The 23220-nt window shown below is 39.2% G+C and overlaps 1 protein-coding gene across 2 annotated transcripts in view; it reads left to right on the top strand.

Annotated features, from left to right (window-relative positions):
- The window catches only part of PDGFD (platelet derived growth factor D), a 263094-nt gene extending 245733 nt beyond the window's left edge, over positions 1–17361 (top strand). For both annotated transcript variants that reach the window (XM_030918794.1, XM_010354689.2), the window contains exon 7: positions 14732–17361. In XM_030918794.1, coding sequence (XP_030774654.1) covers positions 14732–14857 — 126 coding nt within the window. In that variant the 3' untranslated portion in view covers positions 14858–17361. The remainder of the gene's footprint in view (positions 1–14731) is intronic.
- Positions 17362–23220: the final 5859 nt, after the last annotated feature.

Genomic DNA, 23220 nt, shown 5'->3' with positions numbered 1-23220 from the left:
GTCATACTCCGAGGATAAATGCAGAATGCAGTAATCAGGTTGTAGTTAAAATAACCTAGGAAGTGGCAAGGTCTCTACCTAGTAGTAACTGTGAGGAAGAACATTTGAGGTCAGGACTTTGATGTATTTGTGGAGTGCTTTATTTTTATCTTGACTCTATGCTCAGATAGAAGTTTTAGCTTGATTTTAAAAATTACTTATTGTGGGAACAGCAGAGTGAACCACAGACCCCCAAAGACCCTTGCCTCCCAGCCAGTTAGGTCTGAAGAACACTGAAGGCCTGGCTACCCTCCTCCTCTTAGTTCCTTTCTTGTCTCTCCACACAATAACCATTACTTGCAAATTTCTGTTCTCAGTTAATGTGTAGAGGGGAAAACTCTTGATCTCTTTGTTCAGTAGCATGAGTGGGTTTGAAACATTGGCATCCTTTGAAACTGTATCTAAAGCATCTCTTTAAGACATGTGTCCTAGTATTTTTACTTCTAGAACTCTGCAGAGCTCTATAAAATCACTCTGCCAAGTGCTGGACAAAAGGAAAAATAAACATCCATCACCAGCCGGTAACTGCTTACCTGGAACAAACACTCCTGTCATATGCCCCTGAGACTCCTGAAATACCTTTGAGATGTGTCACAATTATCACTGCCAGGTGCCCTGTGGGAAATAGCAAAAGGCTTGTTCCATTTCCAGAAGTGGGGGTTGCTTGAGCCTAGTCTCATTAGGGAAAAATTCTAGTCCTTTATTCTGAGTTCTGTGTCTGTATTCTTACCTCTGAGAAATGAGAAACCAGTTTCCCCAGCTCATGGTTGCAACTGATGAGATGTGAAATGAGTTTCTGTGAAAGATGAGCACCCTTAAGGGGGTAATGAGACCTTGTCACATAACAGGCTTGTGTGATTCTCCACAAATATTTCAGTGCTCAACCTTAAGGAATTTAAATCTGGGAAACTGGAAAGCTCCTAGTGAAGCTAATATCATTGGTTTTTTTCACGGGTCATATTAGTTCTCCTGTAGGGTTTTGAGCAGTTTTCACTGTGCAGTAAAATGTGACTATCTTTATTATTTCTTGCTCTCGAAAGTTTGTAGGTACCCTGTTGAAGTATTTTTCCTCTTTCTTTATAATCATTCAATGCTTCTTGGAATATACTAGATATAGCGTAGGAAAAATGCCTTTTCTTCTACCCTTCCTAGGTTCATGGCTGAGGCCACTATAACAAAAGACAGAATAACAAAGGAAAAGGGTACTCATTTATTGAATATGTTTTACATGACATAGAGGCCTTGGTAAGGAAATAAAGGCCCAAAAAAGCAGTTCAACCTGATAATTTTTTACAGTAAGTTTGATAAAGTGTGGATAGTTGTGGAGAAATATGATAGGGCAGTGTATGATCTAATGGTAATAAACTGGGGAAAATTAGCAAGGCCTGTTTGTTCAGATTCTTCTTTGTTCTACCTTTGTCTTTGGAGATAAGGATTCTTAGGCCAGGAGCAGTGGCTCATGCCTGTAATCTCAGCACTTTGAGAGGCCAAGGTGGGATGATCCCTTGAGGCTATGAGTTCAAGATTAACTAGGTTAACATAGCGAGACCCCCATCTCTACAAAAAATAAATAAATAATAAATAGAAAAAGGAATTATTTTTAAGTAGCCAAGTGTGGAGGATGTGTCTGTGGTCTGAGCTACTTGGGAGGCTGAGGTAGGAGAATTGCTTGAGCTCAGGAATTCAAGGTTGCAGCAAGTCATGATCATGCAGCTGTACTCTAGCCTGTGTGACAGAGTGAGACCACATCTCAGACAAAAAGGTGGGGTGAATTCTTCTTTATTCTGGGTATAATAGGGGCACCTCTCCCATGAGGGTCTTATGACTTGCTACATGGGAAGGTCAGAAAATCCTAGGTTTTATGACCTCCTTCAGGATGGAGGGTGAGGGGAAGGTCAGAGTGATCTTTGTGCTTTTCTTGTTTTCTCGAATTCCTTCAGCTTAAAATATTTGGGAGTACAGTGTCCTGAACCCCATCATAGGATATAAAGGATACTTTGAGTCACAATTTATGTTAAATGGAGGATTCCAGAAAAACATATTGTGTAGACAATTAGAAGAAACTATTATTTCAGTTCTCTTCTCTTGATAGTGTATAATGAAGGAACAGGATATTCCCTAAAAATATAGTTACCTATTAAATTAATACTCACTGTTTTTCATGATTTGGTGCCTTGGCTGTATCCATTTGGTCAACAGCCAAAAACATAGGAAGCATCAGAGAGATAAAGATAGATGTTAATTTTCTCTGTTCTTCCTCTCATAATTTTGTCAGGATTCTTGACATAACCACCTGCACTATCTAATAGAACTTTAAGCAGTGATAGGAATAACCTGTATTTGCACTGTTCCATATGGTAGTCACTAGCAGCATGTGGCTATTAGGCGCTTGAAATGTGTGTAGCACAAATAGAAACTAAATGTTTAATTTCATTTAGTTTTAACTAATTGAAATTTACATCACCACACAAGGCCATGACTACCTTATTGAATGGCACAAGCCTAGACCCATCTCTGATTCTGGCACATTTATAGCATCTAGAATCATTTACATATCTGGACAAAATGAAAAAAAAATGACTTTTTCTTATTTTAAGGTAGAATTTCGTATTAAACATTTGCATTTTATCACAGTTTAAGAGTTAGGAGATGTATCAATAAATAGGTAAAGATTATCCTCAACTTAATGATGGTTAGATTTAGATTTTTTTTTTAAATCTTTCAGTGGGTTTATGGCGGTTATTAGTGCATTTTCAACTTAAGATATTTTAACCTCCAGTGGGTTTATCAGGATATAGCCCCATCATAAGTCAAGGAGCATCTGTATTTATACATGAAGCATGAGGTTAGAGTAATACACCGTTGACCTTCAGACTTGAGGTAAAAGAATAGTACTTTGTTTTTACATGTTTGAAACATCTGTTATTGAAAAAAAAAATTACCTAAATTTTCAAATTGAGACCAAAGGAACAGAAAACAAATTTTGTGCAAGGAGTTTTCATTCTCTAGCAATAGGGAGGGAGTTTTTGGGTCATGATTATACCCAACCATAACAAAAGTCAAGAAAATCTCTTTTCTATTTTTTTTTGGAAACCACATAGCTAGAACTTGTGGAGTCTCTCTGACTCTTGTCCTTTCTCCACCTTTGAGTGAGGCCTCATGATCTGTGATGTCTTCCTACCAAGAGAGGGCAATAGAGCAGAAAAATTGCAGGACTAGAAAAGATGTGGATTCCGGTTCCAGCTTTGCCATGTGGAGGGGCAACTGAGGACCAGCCACTTAAAACTTCCAGGGCTTCAGGTTTCCTCACTTAATCCCCATAATAACCTACAATTTTGAGTTCCCAGGCAAACCTGAAATTACATCATATTCATTATCTGTTGTTAAACTTTATCCTGCCCCCGAAATCTTATCTTACTGAAATTGTGTAAGGAATAAAAACAAATTGGTGGTTGAAATGCTAGGTAAATGCAAAAAGAATAAAGATATGATCTGGAACAGTAAATGTTTATAGACTGCTTATAAAAAAGTTAATTCACTCATCTTGACAATGGCAATGATAACACCTGTGCTTCTTACCACCTGGGGATACTGGGTGAAGGAAGGCATCTGAAGACTATAAAGTACAAGACAGATGTGGGTGGAATTAAATAAGAGCCTGGTCTGGCTTTCTCAGTTCTGATTACATTTCTTCCCTGATGACTCACTTACAAGTTAGTGAACTCCTTGTTTAAGTATTACAAACTGTGCACACCCTCTCCCTTCTCAATCTAGCTTCACATCAGGCCTTCCTCCCAAAGCAGCAAACTTGCCACATGGGGCAAGGTACTCCCCAAGTAGACAAGGCCCATCTGTGTCATGAATGATACCCAATGCTAATGCCATTCTCTGAAATTTAGTGCCCAGCCAGGCTTTCCATTATGTTTTCTGCAATGGGTAGGCTGAACATGTAGTCATTAATCCTCTAACGTGCTGTCAAAATCATTTAACTATTTAGTTCTGTAAAGTTAAAACTGCAACTGAGTACACCTCATAGTAACCCTAGAGTCTCACAGAAAGCGTCTATTTGAAGTAAGTATGCACAGATGCCATGATTGCATTTTCAAAATTCATGAGCATGTTATAAACCCCACTATAACCCAGCTTTTTGTCACCTCCAAGCTTAACTTCTTAGTATAATAGTGTTGAGCTGTTTGTCATTTATGTCTTTTTAACTGAGTACTGTGTCTTGGGACTTGATATCCATCCTTCTGTTACAGTGCCAGCCACTGCTGTGATTATTGTCTGCAGGTTGAGTAATTACTCAGGGAGAAAATAATATGTTATCCCTTCTCAAGATATTTTTGCTTGTAGTCACTTAGATTTCAGAATAATTCACTAGCATCCCTTAAAAATATTGACTGTGTACATTTTTTATAAAGGCTATAAGCATGAAAGAGGTCAAAAGAGAAGCTTTTTTTTTTCCTTAAGAAACTGTGTGTGCTGAATACAGCCTGCTTTAGAAATTAGGAAGAGGCCGGGCGCAGTGGCTCATGCCTGTAATCCCTGTAATCCCAGCATTTTGGGAGACTGAGGCAGGTGGATCACCTGAGGTCAGGAGTTCAAGACCAGCCTGATCAACATGGCGAAACCCCATCTCTACTATAAATACAAAAATTAGCCGGGCATGGTGGCACGTGCCTGTAATCCCAGCTACTTGGGAGGCTGAGGCAGGAGAATCACTTGAACCTGGGAGGTGGAGATTGCAGTGAGCCGGGATCACACCATTGCACTCTAGCCTGGGCAAGAAGAGTGAAACTCCATCTCAAAAAAAAAAAAAAAAAGGAAGAATCTTAAACTCTTAATGATTTGGGTTTATATAATGCATTTGTCCTGAAATATGTACTTGTGTTCCTGTGTCAGCCATTAATTTGAGAACTGTTACAAGGCCTTAACAGCCTTTTTTTATATTCCCAATATGAAGAACCTGACTCAGGAGATAGCTTTTCTGCCTGGTATTGTTTTATTAGTGTAAATAGCTTTATGGTGAAGATTTATTCAGAGGCTTATTGGCAACAAGGTGAGTAACTGTAGTTAAGTATATTTTGTGATGAGGTAATTTGCAAAACTGAGCATCTTTGATTTTGTACAGTGGTATGAAACCCACCAATTGGCTCAGTCACACTCCATTTAGTAGACATCAGGTTTCCCTGGCTTTGTGTGGTTTTCCAGGATGGAGAGGAGTCAAGATCCCCATTTGCACCCATAGGTGTTAAGAAACAGCTGGTTGCCCCCCAGTGAATTTGTTATTTCCGGTTGTGTGCTTGCAGCTGTGAATCATAGCTCAGAAAATAAGGAAGTGCTATGTGAGGGTACCTATTAACGAGGTACCTATTCAGCTCCTATAATTAATTCAGTGCTCCTTCCCTTTAAAGGTGACCAGATAACCTACAACCAGCCAGTTTGCTTTCTCAGATAAAGGCTTTTCATTTTTCTACATGCCCTCAAATCAGCCTTGTTTTTTTCCTCCTTTCAGTGCTATGTACCTGAACCTAAGACTATTACATGATCTGAAAGCTTTGAACATCAGTGCTGTGATCATCCAGTAAGGCAGTCCAATTTCCACTTTGTTCAAATAGTGCTTTCCTGTCTTGTCTGGGAAAAAGTATCTGCCAATTCATTCTTCTCTTCTTATCAGCAAAACACACATATACCGTGCTCACGTTGCTTAATATAAAACACAGAGAAAATCCCTGAACAATCAGAAGACCAGTTAGAAAAACTGCCCAGGCTCTTGCTCTCATCCCAAAGCACACACTTTTGTTTGCCATCAAATGAGAAAGCAAATCGACAGAACTGTGATTTTACAGGGGCCAGTCATCACCAATTATTAGGCCTTGATAACAGTCTTTGAACAAGGAATATTTATCATATGCTCAGCTTCTTAGGAATAATTTCCCTCTCCTGCATCCCCTAGTTCTCAAATCTCTTTTACAGGCCAGATAGTCTTGGAAAATAGCAGCTAATTCATGTTGGAGAAATTCTTGGCAAAGCTATGGGAATCCAAACCCCAACCCCTTCCAAGGCACCTATTGTAAGTGCAATAGAATTGCAAGAGAAGATGATAATAGAATCAACTCTTAAAACTGGCCAACTCTCAAAACTGGCCTTTGGACTAGCTTTACCAATATCAAAATTTCTGACACTTTGTCTCCCTAAAGAACTTTCTTAGGGTATTCCTTCCTCCACCCCCTGCCAACTTTGTACTCACAAGCCTTTTGAAGTTTTGCTACAAACAGATCTCCATCTTCCATTCTGCATCAGCAGAGTGCCCTAACTTGATTGAGCATTAAACGAATGCAATGATTTATTCTCTGCCTCACTGCACCGTCTGTGGAACAGCATGGCCAAATTTCTTTCTGTATCATTTAGATGAAAGGATTGTGCAGACCATGATGCATGAGTGCAGGGGACTCTAGGCATCTAACTTTCACCTAGGACAAAAGTTCAAACAAAGCATCACAGGTCTCCCTGCCCGTTCACATGGGGAACCAGACACACCCTTGAGACACAAAAGTAAAGTGAAGGCATGTTAGAGAGGCCTCAAGTCAGAATATGCTAGGAGCCTAAATGTCCTGATCCCAGGTCCTGGTCCCAGGTCCAAGTCGGGGGAAGACCCTGGACAAGGTACTTATCCTCCTTTAGAATCTCAGCATAAAGTGGGCATAATGATACCTTTTCCACTATATGAAAGACTTGTCTGAGGGTAAAAAGAAAAAAAAATAGTGCCTGTGCAAATTATCAAAAACTGTAAAGTGCTACAGAATTGTTTGATGGTGCCATGACCAAGTTTAGAATCTAAAAGGAAAATAGGACAATATCAAAAATAAAGGCTAACAGGAATCTAAGAACATAAAGTAAATAATATATTAATCTGAATATGTAGTATATTAGAAAACAAGTATGGAATTTTACCAAGTATATGTCTATGTAATAGCTAATGTTTCACTAAATGAAGCCCACTGAAGGAAAGAAGGGTTGGCTTCTGTTTAAAGTACTAATTTAAGAAATTATGTTTAAACTTAGAAATTTAAAAATTAATGATATACTTATTGATTTATGAAATGCTGTATTGATACACAGGTATTAATATACAATGATTTTAGTGGAACCTGATTTGTTTTAAATTGTAAAGGATATTATGTTAACAAATATATAAAAACATAAAACACATTTTACTTATTTATGGCCACTAATGATCTTCATCAGGGCAACATGTGTTTTTTTTTGTTTGTTTTTTTAATACTTTAAGTTCTGGGATACATGTGCAGAACTTGCAGGTTTGTTACGTAGGTATACACATACCATGGTGATTTGCTACACCTATCAACCAGTCGTCTACATTAGGTATTTCTCCTAATGCTACCCCTTCCCTAGTCCTGCACCCTTCAACAGGCCCTGGTGTGTGATGTTCCCCTCCCTGTGGCCATGTGTTCTCATTGTTCAACTCCCACTTACAAGTGAGAACATGTGGTGTTTGGTTTTCTGTTCCTGTGTCAGTTTGCTGGGAATGATAATTTCCAGCTTTATCCATGTCTCTGCAAAGGACATAAACTCATGCTTTTTATGGCTGCATAGTATTTCATGGTGTGTATGTGTCACATTTTCTTTATCCAGTCTATCACTGATGGGCTTTTGGGTTGGTTCCATATCTTTGCTATTGTCAACAGTGCTGAATTATACATACATGTGCATGTGTCTTTATAGTAAAATGATTTATATTCCTTTGGGTATATACCCAGTAATGGGATTGCTGGGTCAAATGGTATTTCTGGTTCTAGATCCTTGAGGAATCACCAAACTGTCTTCCACAATGGTTGAACTAATTTACACTCCCACCAGCAGTGAAAAGGAATTCCTATTTCTCCACATCGTCTCTAGCATCTGTTGTTTCCTGACCTTTTAGTGATCACCATTCTAACTAGCATGAGATGATATGTCACTGTGGTTTTGCTTTGCATTTGTCTAACGACCAATGATGATGATTTTTTTCATGTGTTTCTTGGCTGCATAAATGTCTTCTTTTGAGAAGTGTCTGCTCATATCCTTTGCCCACATTTTGATGGGGTTGTTTGTTTTTTTCCTGTAAATTTGTTTAAGTTCTTTGTAGATTCTGGATATTAGCCCTTGGCCAGAAGGACAGATTGCAAAAATTTTCTCCCATTCTGCAGGTTACCTGTTCACTCTGATGATAGTTTCTTTTACTGTGCAAGGGCTCTTTAATCAGGTCTCATTTGTCTATTTTGACTTTTGTTGCCATTGCTTTTGGTGTTTTAGTCATGAAGTCTTTGCCTATGCCTATGTCCTGAATTGTATTGCCTAGGTTTTTTTCTGGGTTTTTATGGTTTTAGGTCTTACATTTAAGTCTTTAATTCATCTTGAGTTAACTTTTGTATAAAGTGTAAGGAAGGGATACAGTTTCAGCTTTCTGCATATGGCTAGCCAGTTTTCCCAACACCAGTTATTAAATAGGGATCCTTTTTCCATTGCTTGTTTTTATCTGGTTTGTCAAAGATCAGATGGATGTAGGTGTGTGGTGTTATTTCTGAGGCCTCTGTTCTGTTCCATTGGTCTGTATATCTGTTTTGGTACCAGTACCATGCAGTTTTGATTACTGTAGCCTTATAGTATACTTTTAAGTCAGGTAGCATGATGCCTCCAGCTTTGTTCTTTTTGCTTAGGATTGTCTTGGCTATGTGGGCTCTTTTTGGTTCCATATGAAATTTAAAGTAGCTTTTTCCAATTATTTGAAGAAAGTCAATGGTAGCTTGATGAGGGTAACACTGAATCTACAAATTACTTTGGGCAGTATGGCCATTTTCATGATTCTTACTATCCATGAGCATGGAATGTTTTTTCATTTGTTTGTGTCCTCTTTGATTTCCTTGAGCAGTGGTTTGTAGTTCTCCTTGAAGAGTTCCTGCACATCCCTTGTAAGTTTTATTCCTAGGTATTTTATTCTCTTTGTAGCAGTCATGAATGAAAGTTCACTCATGATTTGGCTCTCTATCTATTATTGGTCTATAGGAATGCTTGTGAGTTTTTGTACTTTGATTTTGTATCCTGAGACTTTGCTGAAGTTGCTTATCAGCTTAATGAGTTTTTGGGTTGAGACAATGGGATTTTCTAAATATACAATCATGTCATCTGCAAAGAGAAACAATTTGACTTCCTCTCTTCCTATTTGAATACCCTTTATTTCTTTCTCTTGCCTGATTGCCCTGGCCGGAACTTCCAATACTATGTTGAATAGGAGTGGGGAAAGAGGGCATCCTTGTCTTGTGCCGGTTTTCAAAGGGAATGCTTCCAGTTTTGCCCATTCAGTGTGATATTGGTTGTGGGTTTGTCAGAAATAGCTCCTATTATTTTGAGATATGTTCCATCGATACCTAGTTTATGGAGAGTTTTTAGCATGAAGGGCTGTTGAATTTTGACAAAGGCCTTTTCTGCATCTATTGAGATAACCACATGGTTTTTGTCATTGGTTCTATTTATGTGACGGATTACATTTATTGATCCACGTATTTTGAACCAGCCTTGCATCTCAGGGATGAAGCCAACTTGATCATGGTAGATAAATTTTTTGATATGCTGCTGGATTTTGTTTGCCAGTATTTTATTGAGGATTTTCACATCGATGTTCATCAGGGATATTGGCCTGAAATTTTCTTTTTTTTTGTTGTTGTGTCTCTGCCAGGTTTTGGTATCAGGATGATGCTGGCCTCATAAAATGAGTTAGAGAGGATTCCCTCTTTTTCTATTGTCTGGAATAGTTTCAAAAGGAATGGTACCAGCTCCTCTTTGTACCTCTGGTAGAATTCGGCTGTGAATCCGTCTGGTCCTGGACTTTTTTAGTTGGTAGGCTGTCAATTACTGCCTCAATTTTAGAACTTGTTATTGGTCTATTCAGGGATTCGACTTCTTCCTGGTTTAGTCTTGAGAGGGTGTATGTGTGTTAGGCGCCAAAAAGGCCAAAGGGATCGTGACCAACTAAGCATTCCACTGGAGGCTACTTGATCAAACAGCAAACTGTTTATCATGCATACAGAATGTGGGCAAACTTACTTCTGTGCCTGTCCTAGAAGGTTTACTGAGGGCCGTCACTCCCTGGCACTGGCTCCTTGAGGTTATCTGCTGGGACATCTAGAGCCTATTGTTTGTGGAATGCAGTCTTGCAAACCTACTCTGGACCTAGCAGCTGACCTCTTCTTCCACCCCACCTTTTCGCTATCTCTTTTGCCTAATAAATACAGAGGGCTGTGTAAAGCTCAGGGACCCTTGTCCACTAGAGGCAAGGTGCCCCCTGACCCCTGCTTCCAAACATATTCTTTTGTATTTGTCTTTTATTCCTGCATTTGCCCCCTTTTGTTCAGTCCCCCAAGGTCCATACAGTTGACATATGTGTCCAGGAATTTATCCATTTCTTCTAGATTTTCTAGTTTATTTGCATAGAGATGTTTATAGTATTCTCTGATGATGGTTTGTATTACTATAGAATCAGTGGTGATATCCCCTTTATCATTTTTTATTGCATCTATTTGATTCTTCTCTCTTTTCTTCTTTATTAGTCTGGCTAGCAGTATATCTATTTTGTTGATCTTTTCAAAAAACCAGCTCCTGGATTCACTGATTTCTTTAAAGGTTTTTTGTGTCTCTATCTCCTTCAGTTCTGCTCTGATCTTAGTAATTTCTTGTCTTCTGCTAGCTTTTGAATTTGTTTGCTCTTGCTTCTCTAGTTCTTTTAATTGTGATGTTAGGGTGTTGATTTTAGGTATTTCCTGCTTTCTCTTGTGGGTATCTAGTGCTATAAATTTCCCTCTACATGCTACTTTAAATATGCCCCAGAGATTCTGGTACGTTGTATCTTCATTCTCATTGGTTTCAAAGAACATCTTTATTTTTGCCTTCATTTTGTTATTTACCCAGTAGTCATTCAGGAGCAGGTTGTTCAGTTTCCATTAGTTTGCAGTTTTAAGTGAGTTTCTTAATTCTGAGTTCTAGATTGATTGCACTGTAGTCTGAGAGACTGTTTGTTATGATTTCCATTCTTTTGCATTTGCTGAGGAGTGTTTTACTTACAATTATGTGGTCAATTTTAAAATAAGTGTGATGTGGTACTGAGAAGAATATATATTCTGTTGATTTGGGGTGGAAAGTTCTGTAGATATCTATTAGGTCTGCTTGGTCCACAGATGAGTTCAGCTCCTGGATATCATTGTTAATTTTCTGTCTCATTGATCTGCCTAATATTGACAGTGGGGTGTTAAAATGTCTGTTTATTATTTAGACTCTGCCCACTATTATTGTGTGGGAGTCTAAGTCTCTTTGTAGGTCTCTAAGAACTTGCTTTATGAACCTGGGTACTCCTGTATTGGGTGCATGTATATTTAGGATAGTTAGCTCTTCATGTTGCATTGATCCCTTTACAATTATGTAATGGCCTTCTTTGTCTCTTTTGATCTTTTTTGGTTTAAAGTCTGTTTTATCAGAGACTAGGATTGCAACCCCAGCTTTTTTGTTTGTTTGTTTTCCATTTACTTGGTAAAACTTCCTCCATCCCTTTATTTTGAGCCTATGTGTGTCTTTGCATGTGAGATGGGTCTTCTGAATATAGCACACTGATGGGTCTTGACTCTTTATCCAATTTGCCAGTCTCTGTCTTTTAATTGGGGAATTTAGCCCATTTACATTTAAGGTTAATGTTGTGTGTGAATTTGATCCTGCCATTATGACACTAGCTGGTTATTTTGCCCGGTATGTGATGCAGTTTCTTCATAGCATCAATGGTCTTTATAATTTGGGATGTTTTTGCAGTGGATGGTACCAGTTGTTCCTTTCCATGTTTAGTGCTTCCTTCAGGAGCTTTTGTAAGGCAGGCCTGGTGGTGACAAAATCTGTCAGCATTTGCTTCTCTGTAAAGGATTTTATTTCTCCTTTGCTTATGAAGCTTAGTTTGGCTGGATATGAAATTCTGGGTTGAAAATTCTTTTCTTTAAGAATGTGGAATATTGGCCCCCACTCTCTTCTGGCTTGTAGGGTTTCTGCCAAGAGATCTGCTGTTAGTCTGATGAGCTTCCCTTTGTGGGTAACCTGACCTTTCTCTCTGGCTGCCCTTAACATTTTTTCCTTCATTTCAACCTTGGTGAATCTGACAATTATGTGTCTTGGGGTTGCTCTTCTTGAGGAGTATCTTTGTGGTGTTCTCTGTGTTTACTGAATTTGAATGTTGGCCTGCCTTGCTAGATAGGGGAAATTCTCCTGGATAATATCCTGAAGAGTGTTTTCCAACTTGGTTCCATTCTCCCCGTCACTTTGAGGTACACCAATGAAACGTAGATTTGGTCTTTTCACATAGTCCCATATTTCTTGGAGGCTTTGTTCATTTCTTTTCACTCTTTTTTCTGTAATCTTGTCTTCTCGCTTTATTTCTTTAATTTGATCTTTAATCACTGATATCCTTTCTTCTGCTTGATCAGTTTGGCTATTGAAGCTTGTGTATGCTTCACAAAGTTCTCGTCCTGCATTTTTCAGCTCCATCAGGTCATTTGTGTTCTTCTCTACACTGATTATTCTAGTTAGCAATTCATCTAACCTTTTTTCAAGATTCTTAGCTTCTTGTGTTGGGTTAGAACATGCTCCTTTAGCTCGGAGGAGTTTGTTATTACCCACCTTCTGAAGGCTACTTCTGTCAATTCCTCAAATTCATTCTCAATCTGGTTTTCTTCCCTTGCTGACAAGGAGTTGTGATCCTTTGGTTGAGAAGAGGCATTCTGGTTTTTGGAATTTTCAGCGTTTCTGCGCTGGTTTCTCCCCATCTTTGTGGGTTTATTTACCTTTGGTCTTTGATGTTGTTGACCTTCAGATGGGGTCTCTGAGTGGACGTCCTTTTTGTTGATGTTGATACTATTCCTTTCTGTTTGATAATTTTCCTTCTAACAGTCAGGCCCCTCTGAAGCAGGTCTGCTGGAGTTTGCTGGAGCTCCACTCTAGACCCTGTTTACCCAGGTATCACCAGCAGAGGCTGCCGAAAAGCAAAGATTGCTGCCTATTCCTTCCTCTGGAAGCATTGTCCCGGAGGGGCACCCACCAGATGCCAGCCACAGCTCTCCTGTATGAAGTGTCTATTGGCCCCTACTGGGAGGTGTCTCCCAGTCAGGATAAACGGGGGTCAGGGACCCACTTGAGGAAGCAGCCTGTCCCTTACCAGAGCTCGAATGCTGTGCTGGGAGATCTGCTGCACTGGGAGATCTGCTGCTCTCTTCAGAGCCACCAGGCAGGAACATTTAAGTCTGCTGAAGCTGCGCCTACAACCACCCCTTCCCCCAGGTTCTCTGTCCCAGGGACATGGGAGTTTTATCTATAAGTTCCTGACTGGGGCTGCTGCCTTTCAGAAATGACCTGCCCAGAGAGGAGGAATCTAGAGAGGCAGTTTGGCCACAGCAGCCTTGCTGGGCTGCGGTGGGCTCTGCCCCATTCAAATTTCCCAGCAGCTTTGTTTATACAAAGCTGTGAGGGTAAAACCACCTACTCAAGTCTCAGCAATGGCGGACGCCCCTCCCGCCACCAAGCTTGGAGTATCCCAGGTCACTCTTAGACTGCTGTGCTGGCAGGAGAATTTCAAGCCAGTGGATCTTAGCTAGCTGGGCTCCATGGGGGTAGGAACCGCCAAGCCAGATCACTTGGATCCCTGGCTTCAGCCTCTTTCCAGGGGAGTGAGTGGTTCTGTCTTCCTGGCATTCCAGGCACCACTGGGGTATGAAAAATAAACTGCTGCAGATAGCTTGGTGTCTGCCCAAACAGCCGCCCAGTTTTGTGCTTGAAATCCAAGGCCCTGGTGGCATAGGCACTGGAGGAAATATCCTGGTTTGCCAGTTGCAAAGACCATGGGAAAAGTGCAGTATCTGGACTACAGTGCACCATTCCTCCTGGTACAGTCTCTCATGGCTTCCCTTGGCTGGGGGAGGGAGATCCCCCAACCCCTTGCCCTTCCCAGGTGAGATGACACCCCACCCTGCTTCAGCTTACCTTCCATGGGCTGTACCCAATGTCTAACCAGCCCAATGAGATGAACTAGCTACCTCAGTTAGAAATGCAGAAATTACCCACCTTCTGCGTTGATCTCGCTGGGAATTGTAGACCAGAGCTGTTTCCTATTCGACCATCTTGCCAGCAACTCCAGGGCAACATGTTTTACTTCAACCAAAGATTTAGATATACCAGCATATTGTATTCATGATTTTATTCATTTTCCTCTCCATGCTAATAATATGCCCAAGAATTGTATTCATCTATAACACATGCCTTGGTCAGAAGGATCTTTATGATAATATTTGGAACCACACTTGGCCCAAAGCAGGCCCTTAGAAAGCTATTAATAAATACCTGCTAAGACACATGAAATCATCTGGGTACTTCAGATAGGTAATGCTAGGCATTACTCTGGGATCAATTGATTCCTCCACTTCAGGGAGTCAATTATTTGTAAAAATGTGTACATTCTAATAGCAATGGGTGCATTCTAATAGCAAGCCCATAGTTTCTGTTGGGTTCTCAAAGGGCTAAGAACTAGTTGTCAAAAAGGTAATAAGTAAGTGGCATCTGACTGAGTTGAACTCCAAAGGCTTTCTAACAGGAGATGTGCTTCTTGTCCTAGGTATTACAGTTTGAGCCTGGCCACATCAAGAGGAAGGGCAGAGCTAAGGCCATGGCTCTGGTTGACATCCAGTTGGATCACCATGAACGATGCGATTGTATCTGCAGCTCAAGGCCACCTCGATAAGAGAATGTGCGCATCCTTACATTAAGCCTGAAAGAACCTTTAGTTTAAGGAGGGTGAGATAAGAGACCCTTTTCCTACCAGCAGCCAAACTTACTACTAGCCTGCAATGTAATGAACACAAGTGGTTGCTGAGTCTCAGCCTTGCTTTGTTAATGCCATGGCAAGTAGAAAGGTATATCATCAACTTCTATACCTAAGAATATAGGATTGCATTTAATAATAGTGTTTGAAGTTATATATATACACACACACACAGAAACATATTCATGTCTATGTGTATATAGATCAAATGGTTTTTTCAGTATATATAACCAGGTACACCAGAGCTTACATATGTTTGAGTTAGACTCTTAAAATCCTTTGCCAAAATAAGGGATGGTCAAATATATGAAACATGTCTTTAGAAAATTTAGGAGATAAATTTATTTTTAAATTTTGAAACACAAAACAATTTTGAATCTTGCTCTCTTAAAGAAGCCATCTTATACATTAAAAATCAAAAGATGAGGCTTTCTTACATACACATCTTAGTTGATTATTGAAAAAGGAAGTATATGGTTTCCAGAGAAAAGGCCAATACCTAAGCATTTTTTCCATGAGAAGCACTACCTATGTGGACCATAATAACCTGTCTCCAAAACCATGCCATAATAATATAAGTGCTTTAGAAATTAAATCATTGTGCTTTTTATGCATTTTGCTGAGGCATGCTTATTCATTTAACACCTATCTCAAAAACTTACTTAGAAGATTTCTTATTATAATCCCACAAGAGACAACGTATAAGCTATAACAGAATTTTGAATTGTTTTTCTTTGCAAAACCCCTCCACAAAAGCAAACCCTTTCAAGAATGGCATGGGGATTCTGTATGAACCTTTCCAGATGGTGTTCATTGAAAGATGCGGGTAGTTGAGAACTTAAAAAGTGAACATTGAAACATCGACATAACTGGAAACTAGGTGGAATATTTGATAGGATCCATATCTAATAGTGGATTCGAACTCTCCAAACTATGCCAATTAATTTAATGTATCTTGCTTTTTTGTTCCTGTCTTTTTGAAATATAGACATGGATTTATAATGGCATTTTATGTTTGGCAGGCCGTCATAGATTATTTATAACCTGAAAGCTTTTGTGTATCAATAAAAAAAAATCACATTTTATTAATGTAAATTTCTAATCATATACTTGCTCACTGTTCTGATTTCCTGTTTCTGAACCAAGTAAAATCAGTCTTAGGGGCTCTGGTTCTTAATCTGTGGAGTTTGCTTTAAGAAGCCAGTTGTCAATTGTGGTAACACGAGTTTGGCCCTGCTCTCCTACTGTTTAATAGAAAACTGTTTTACATTGGTTAATGGCATTTAGAGTAATTTTTTTCTCTCTGCTTCCTTTGTGTCTGTTTTAAAGGAGACTAACTCCACGAGTAGGAAATAATTCATTATCATTCTCCAAAGCAAGAGGCTTAAGAGAGAAACACCGAAATTCAGATAGCTCAGGGACTGCTAACAGAGAACTACATTTTTCTTATTGCCTTGAAAGTTAAAAGGAAAGCAGATTTCTTCAGTGAGTTGTGGTCCTACTAACTACCACCCGTTTGGGTGACAGGGCTAGTGAAGTCCTAGTGTCAGATGAGTGACCTAAATATACTTAGATTTCTAAGTATGGTGCTCTCAGGTCCAAGTTCAACTATTCTTAAGCAGTGAAATTCTTCCCAGTTCTTTGAGATGAAAGATCTCTGCTTATTGAAGATGTACCTTCTAAACTTTCCTAAAAGTGTCTGATGTTTTCACTTGAGGAGGGAGTGGTAAAATTAGATACTCTATTGTTCAATTCTCCAAAATCCCAGAACACAATCGGAAATAGCTCAGGCAGACACTAATAATTAAGAATGCTCTTCCTCTTCATAACTGCTTTGCAAGTTTCCTGTGAAAACATCAGCTCCCTGTACCAAAGTCAAAATGAATGTTACATCACTCTAACCTGAACAGCTCACATTGTAGCTGTAAATATAAAAAATTAGAGTGTTCTACCCAATTTTCAATAAACCTTCCAGGCTGCAATAACCAGCAAGGTTTTCAGTTAAAGTCCTATCTGCACTTTTTATTTATTAGCTGAAATGTAAGCAGGCATATTCACTCACTTTTCTTTGACTTTCCTGAGAGTTTTATTAAAACTTCTCCTTTGGTTACCTGTTATCTACTGCACTTCTAACCTGTAGCCAATAAATCTATTTGATAGCCATCAAAGGAATAAAAAGCTCACTGTACAAATTACATTTCAAAACAAACCCTAATAAATCCACATTCCCACATGGCTCATTCACCTGGAATAATGCCTTTTATTCAATATGTTCTTATAGGGCAAAACACTTTCATAAGTAGAGTTTTTTATGTTTTTTGTCATATCGGTAACATGCAGCTTTTTCCTCTCATAGCATTTTCTATAGCAAATGTAATATGCCTCTTATCTTCATGAAAAATAAATATTGCTTTGGAACGAAACTAATCCATTATTTAGTACTCAATTGCAGTTTTAAAAGGTGTACACTGCTAAAAAAAAAAAAAAAAAAAAAAAAAAAAAAAAAAAAGAAAGAAAGAAAACTTCTGGCCAGGCGTGGTGGCTCACGTCTGTAATCCTAGCACTTTGGGAGACCGAGGCGGGTGGATCACAAGGAGATCGAGACCATCCTGGCCAACATGGCAAAACCCTGTCTCTACTAAAAATACAAAAATTAGCCAGTTGTGGTGGTGTGTGCCTGTAGTCCCAGCTAGTCAGAAGATTGAGGCAGAAGAATCACTTGAAGGGAGGCAGAGGTTGCAGTGAGCCGAGATCATGTCACTGCACTCCAGCCCGGGCTACAGAACAAGACTCCGTTTCAGAAAAAAAAAAAAAAAAAAAAAAGACAACTTTTTTTCACAAATGCATCAAACTGTTTGGAATGACAAGATTGAGTGATTTCTGAAGGCTTCATTTTATAGTGCTTGAGAGAACAACACTTTGTTCCCCAGCTACAGGCTTCTGCTTTGTCTTTGTCCTGCAGCTGCATGGTGGGGCAAGACTTGAGTCTGGTTTTGTTGCTGCTTTGTTGCCTCTTCATTTGACTGTTTCCCCATCAGTCTTATAATGAATTATATTTGCCTCTGACATTGTTCCTCACCTAAGAAAATCCACAGCACTCTCTTCCTTGAGGCCTGAAGTCAACAACATTACAACCTCATTTCCCTTTTGTCCACCCCACCTCCTTTTCCCATCTGGGTGGACACCCTAGCCAGGTAGTGATTCAGTGTCATCAGTTCAGGAAGACCAGTTTAGGAGCTACACTCCTATAACATTTGCTTTATAATTTGTGAAGAGGCACATAGCATAAAGAGAGCTCTTCTAACTGCAATGCATATGTAAGAAGTTTTGCTTTTGATTATAACCTAATCTTATCCTGCTGGAGACAGAATAGCAGCTGCAGTGTTGAATGAAACTCTGCCATTTTAGTGGTTTTAGGTCATCTGGGGAATGGGAGTGAAGACCTGTATTCTGTGGCAAGAATTAATTTTACCATCAGAAATACTAGCTAGTGTGTGAGCATGGAAGAGGGATGGGGACAGGGTGAATAATTCTGTGCCTGATAGCTAATTCAAGTAACTGGGGTTTTTATGTAAAAAGTCCTAATAGTCATATATATATATGTGTGTGTATATATATGTACATATGTTGCATTTTAATACAAAGACATTACAATTTTATTTCATTTCCTGAAATGTTCACATGTCCAGTTTTATTCTGAGAATAACTCAACAGATGTCTAAATTGTTGATACTCTCCTAGGGTCCCCACAGAATATTAAATTAAAATTCATAGATTAGTATTCATGCCTGAAGTCCTAGGAAATACAACTTTGTTTATTGACAGCCCTAGTTAAACATGCTAGAAGACAGAATATTTATAATTCACTGGTTTTATTGACATTCACTCAAATTCTGTTGTTTTTAAAGATCAAGTCAAAGACTACACAGACCTTCACAACTTAACATAGCACACCGGGATATCTCTCAAATAAAACAGGCATCAACAAAGGATAAGCAACTAACCACTTAATGTAAGACTTTATGCTTGCTTTTCCAGTTATATTTTTGAATTTTGCAAACTAATTTGTGCCCTTTTTTTGAATAAATTTCATTTCTATAGAGACGTCTAAAAATTATTTAGCAGACTACATTAAAAGAGAGTGGAGCTAACTTCATAACAAAGGTTAATATACTCAGTGCAACAAGCTGTAGACCAAGAAAACTTCATTTTCTAACAAAATCATTTGACTTTGTGATTATTTTAAACTGTTTATACTTATTGCCAGCTTTAGTGACCAGAAACCAAATGTTAAAATCATTCTTGGATTCAATTTACATTTTAAATAATACCTACAATACAAGTTCCCTTTTAAGAACTAAGGTCTCTAACCTGTTTCTGGTTCAGGTCATATTATAAATGTCTCCTCTTACGGCCTTCTAGTGTTTTTCTAGACTTTCCTTTCTCCCTGTGTCTCCCACAGGCTTCCTTTCTCACCTGTCTCTACCCGTCAGTCTTCAAATCAGAGAAAATCAGGATCAATATCTGCTTTGGGAAAGACAGGAGATAGATCAGTCGAGGAGATCAACTGCGTGGTTTCCTAAGTGAGCAATTAATAGGGTAAAATTCCCAACTGCTTTAAGAAATCACTGCTTTTTGAGAGTCAAACACATCAAGTGACTATTTTTCAGTACTGTCTACTTTGGTGCAAACTTCAGAATATAGTGGTAGATATTTGTTGACTTCTGTCAAAAGAAATTTAGCCACAGTCAATATGGGGGAAACTGACTAAATTAAATGTTTCATTCATTCATTCAACAGCAAATACATTAAAGCCCACTATGTATCAGACATGCTTTGAGGCTTGAAACACAAGATTCACAACAGAGGATAAAACTAGAGAAAGATATTCTAGGTAAGATCAACAGGAAGAACAAAGGTCTCCCAGCAAAAATGCATAAGGTAAGTGTGGGCAGTTCAAAAAATATAAAGTGATCAAAAGGAAAGAAAAGGAACCTGTAGGCAAATGAATTTAGTCTTTTACATTTAGGAAAGGAAGCTCCATGAGGACCTCTGAGCACAGTGGGGCTGTACGTGTCATAAAGCACCAGACAGAAAGTTAGAAGGTCTTGGTTGTAGTGACTAGCCTGCCACTTTCTAAACCTATGTTTCCTCATTTACACAGTCAGATATGTAAGGTGTTCTGTAGGTGTCTTCCGGCAAAACAATTCTGCATTTTGGAAAATGCATCTACAGAAAGAGTAGGGATTGGGATATGAGTTATGAGTCTCCTTGAAGTTCTAGGGGTGAGACAATAAGGATAAAGTGAGACTTCAGAGACAGGAAGGGAAGTTTGCCCCTGTGGTTGTTCAGGCTGTGCACTACAAATCTCTAGGGGGTGCTATTTGCATGAACTAAAACTACAAGACAGGTAAAGAGGTTTCAAAGTTCTTTGTGATTGGATGGGCAGGAAGTGCAGGCTTGGAGATCTCCTGGAGGAAGAAGTCATGTGAGTTGGAATTGCAAGAGAATTCTCATGGGAAAACCAGAGAGGCAGGAAGGAGGGGTGAATTTTGCAAGCATGTCTCCAAGAAGAAGAGCTAGGTCTTGTAACGTTGACAGGGAGTCATCCTCAGTGTCAAAGCTGAAACCATAAGAAGATAGACAGAACCTAAAAGACCTCCATAATCATTAAGAGGAAAGAAGACTAGTTTCTAAAGCTAACAAAAATATGTTCTGAAAATAATAAGTACTGACTGAGGGCTAAAGGTCCAGCCCTGTGCTAAATACAGCAGATTCACAGGAAGATAAAACATATTTCCTGCCTTTATCAAGCTAGAGAAGACATTACATGAAACTAGAGAAGACTAGACACTAAACAAATAATTACATATGTAACCCAATACATTTGTGAAAAGCAAAAGCATAATGTGTGATGACAGTAAAAGGTGGAATCCAGATCAGAGGACAAGGAAGGGTTTCGTGAGAAGGTGACATTAGAGCAGGAACAGAAAGTTGAATAAATGTTAGAAGCAAAGTGAAAGGAGAGTGTGACATTAAATGGTACCAATAAAAATGAAAAAAAAAAATCTAGCTAGATTAAATAGTTTGAATCTTTAATTGATCAGAGTTGGGATATATTAGACTGAGGCAAAAGGAGATAGAAGATATCAAGGATTTCTCCAAGGCTTCTTTCTGGCATAACAAACTGGGCAGATAGAGGTGCCATTTATTGAGATGAGGGACATGCAAAAAGAAGGAGATTTAGGATGGATTAAGAATTCAGTGTGAGATATTAATTCGAAGTGACATTTGATATATCCAATTGGAGATATTAAGTAGGCAGTTAGGTCTGTGGGTCTGGAGATACTAAGTAGGCAATGAGGTCTGTGGGTCTGGAGCTAAGAAGAAGGGTCTGAGACAGATATAAATTTAGGAGTCAGCAACATACAGTGGTATTACAAAACACAGGAACAGTCCAGACACTTACGGGAGGGTGAAAACTGAAAGGGGAAGAATCACAGGGCAATTGCGAGAATATAAAAATGTTCTAAGTGCCAGAGGAATAAATTGTTGCAAAGAGTCTGGGTCAGTTTTACCAACAACTATGGCAGAGAAGGTATGAGAAACACCTACAGATTTATCTGCTCAGAAATACTCCTTTCTAACCTCTTTTGTGAGAAATTCCTCTACATCTATAGCAGTATGGTCCAATAGAACTTCTTGCGATGATGGAGATGTTCTATATCTGTTCTAAGAGAGCAGCTAATAGCTACACGTGGCTATTGAGCACTGGAAGCAAAACCAGTGTGGCTGAAGATTTTTTAATTTTATTTAATTTTACTTAACATTTAAATATAAATTGGCACATGTGACAAGTGGCTACTGTATTACACTATGCAGTTGTAGATTTAATTATCACCCAGAGTTGTGGCCAGAATAACCACTTCACAGTACCACACACACGTACTAGCCACAGCCAGGGGCACCTGACTCAAGCTTTCTCAGGATGTTTGGGCCTGAGAAGAGATTCAGACAGTTTCCTTTGTTATTTGGATGGTAGGATGTGAAAATCAATGGCTATTGGCAGCCATACTCCCTGCCATGTAGACTAAAAATCTAGAGAAAGTCAAAACTATAAAGGAAAAGAAGGAAGAAAGACACAAACACACAGAAAGTCCTGAGGGAATCCCTCCTTCTCATTAGTTCTAATGTCTGGCCAAACCCTTCTCTGGTTCTCTGAGAATGTCACATGGTGGAAATGTGAGTCAGATGGTAAGATATTTGGAGGGAAGAATTGTGATGAAATGACAATGCTGAGTGAAAACCACGAAATCAGGGAGTTGATAGATGAGTGAAAAGAGAGAAATACAGTTAGCTCTTCTTTTATTTTTTGTTATTTATTTATTTATTTATTTATTTATTTATTTATTTATTTGGGACAGAGTCTCGCTTTGTCGTCCAGGCTGGAATGCAGTGGCAGGATCTCGGCTCACTGCAAGCTCTGCCTCCCAGGTTCACGCCATTCTCCTGCCTCAGCCTCCCGAGTAGCTGGGACTCAGGTGCCGGCCACTACGCTCGGTTAATATTTTATATTTTTTAGTACAGACAGGGTTTCACCGTGTTAGCCAGGATGGTCTCGATCTCCTGACCCCGTGATCCGCCTGCCTTGGCCTCCCAGAGTGCTGGCATTACAGGCCTGAGCCACCGCGCCCGGCCAACAGTTAGCTCTTTATATCCACAGGGTCCACATCTATGGATTCAACCAACGGCAGATCAAAGATATTTGAAAACATGAAACATATAATACAACTATAAAAATAATAAAAACTGGCCAGGTTCAGTGGCTCACGCCTGTAATCCCAACAATTTGGGAGGCCAAGGCAGGCAGATCACTTGAGGTGAGAAGTTTGAGACCAGCCTGGCCAACATGTTGAAACCCAGTCTCTACTAAAAACACAAAAATTAGTCAGGCATGGTGGTGCACTCCTGTAGTCCCAGCTACTCGGGAGGGCAAGGCACCAGAATCTCTTGAACCAGGAAGCAGAGGCTGCAGTGAGCAAGATTGCTCCACTGCACTCCAGCCTGGGTGACAGAGCAAGACTCCATCTCAAAAATAAATAAATACATACATACATACATACATAAAATTAAATAATAAAAATTAGAACAGCACAGTATAACAACTATTTACATGGTATTTACATTGTGCTAGGTATTATAAGTAATCCAGAGATGATTTAAATCATATGGGAGGATGTGCATAGGTTATAGTAAACACTGTGCCATTTTAGATAAGGGAC

Source organism: Rhinopithecus roxellana, chromosome 15 (assembly GCF_007565055.1).
Source record: "Rhinopithecus roxellana isolate Shanxi Qingling chromosome 15, ASM756505v1, whole genome shotgun sequence".
Classification (NCBI taxonomy): domain Eukaryota; kingdom Metazoa; phylum Chordata; class Mammalia; order Primates; family Cercopithecidae; genus Rhinopithecus; species Rhinopithecus roxellana.
The sequence above is the reverse complement of the archived record's forward strand: the minus strand, read 5'-3'. Positions and strand labels throughout refer to the sequence as shown.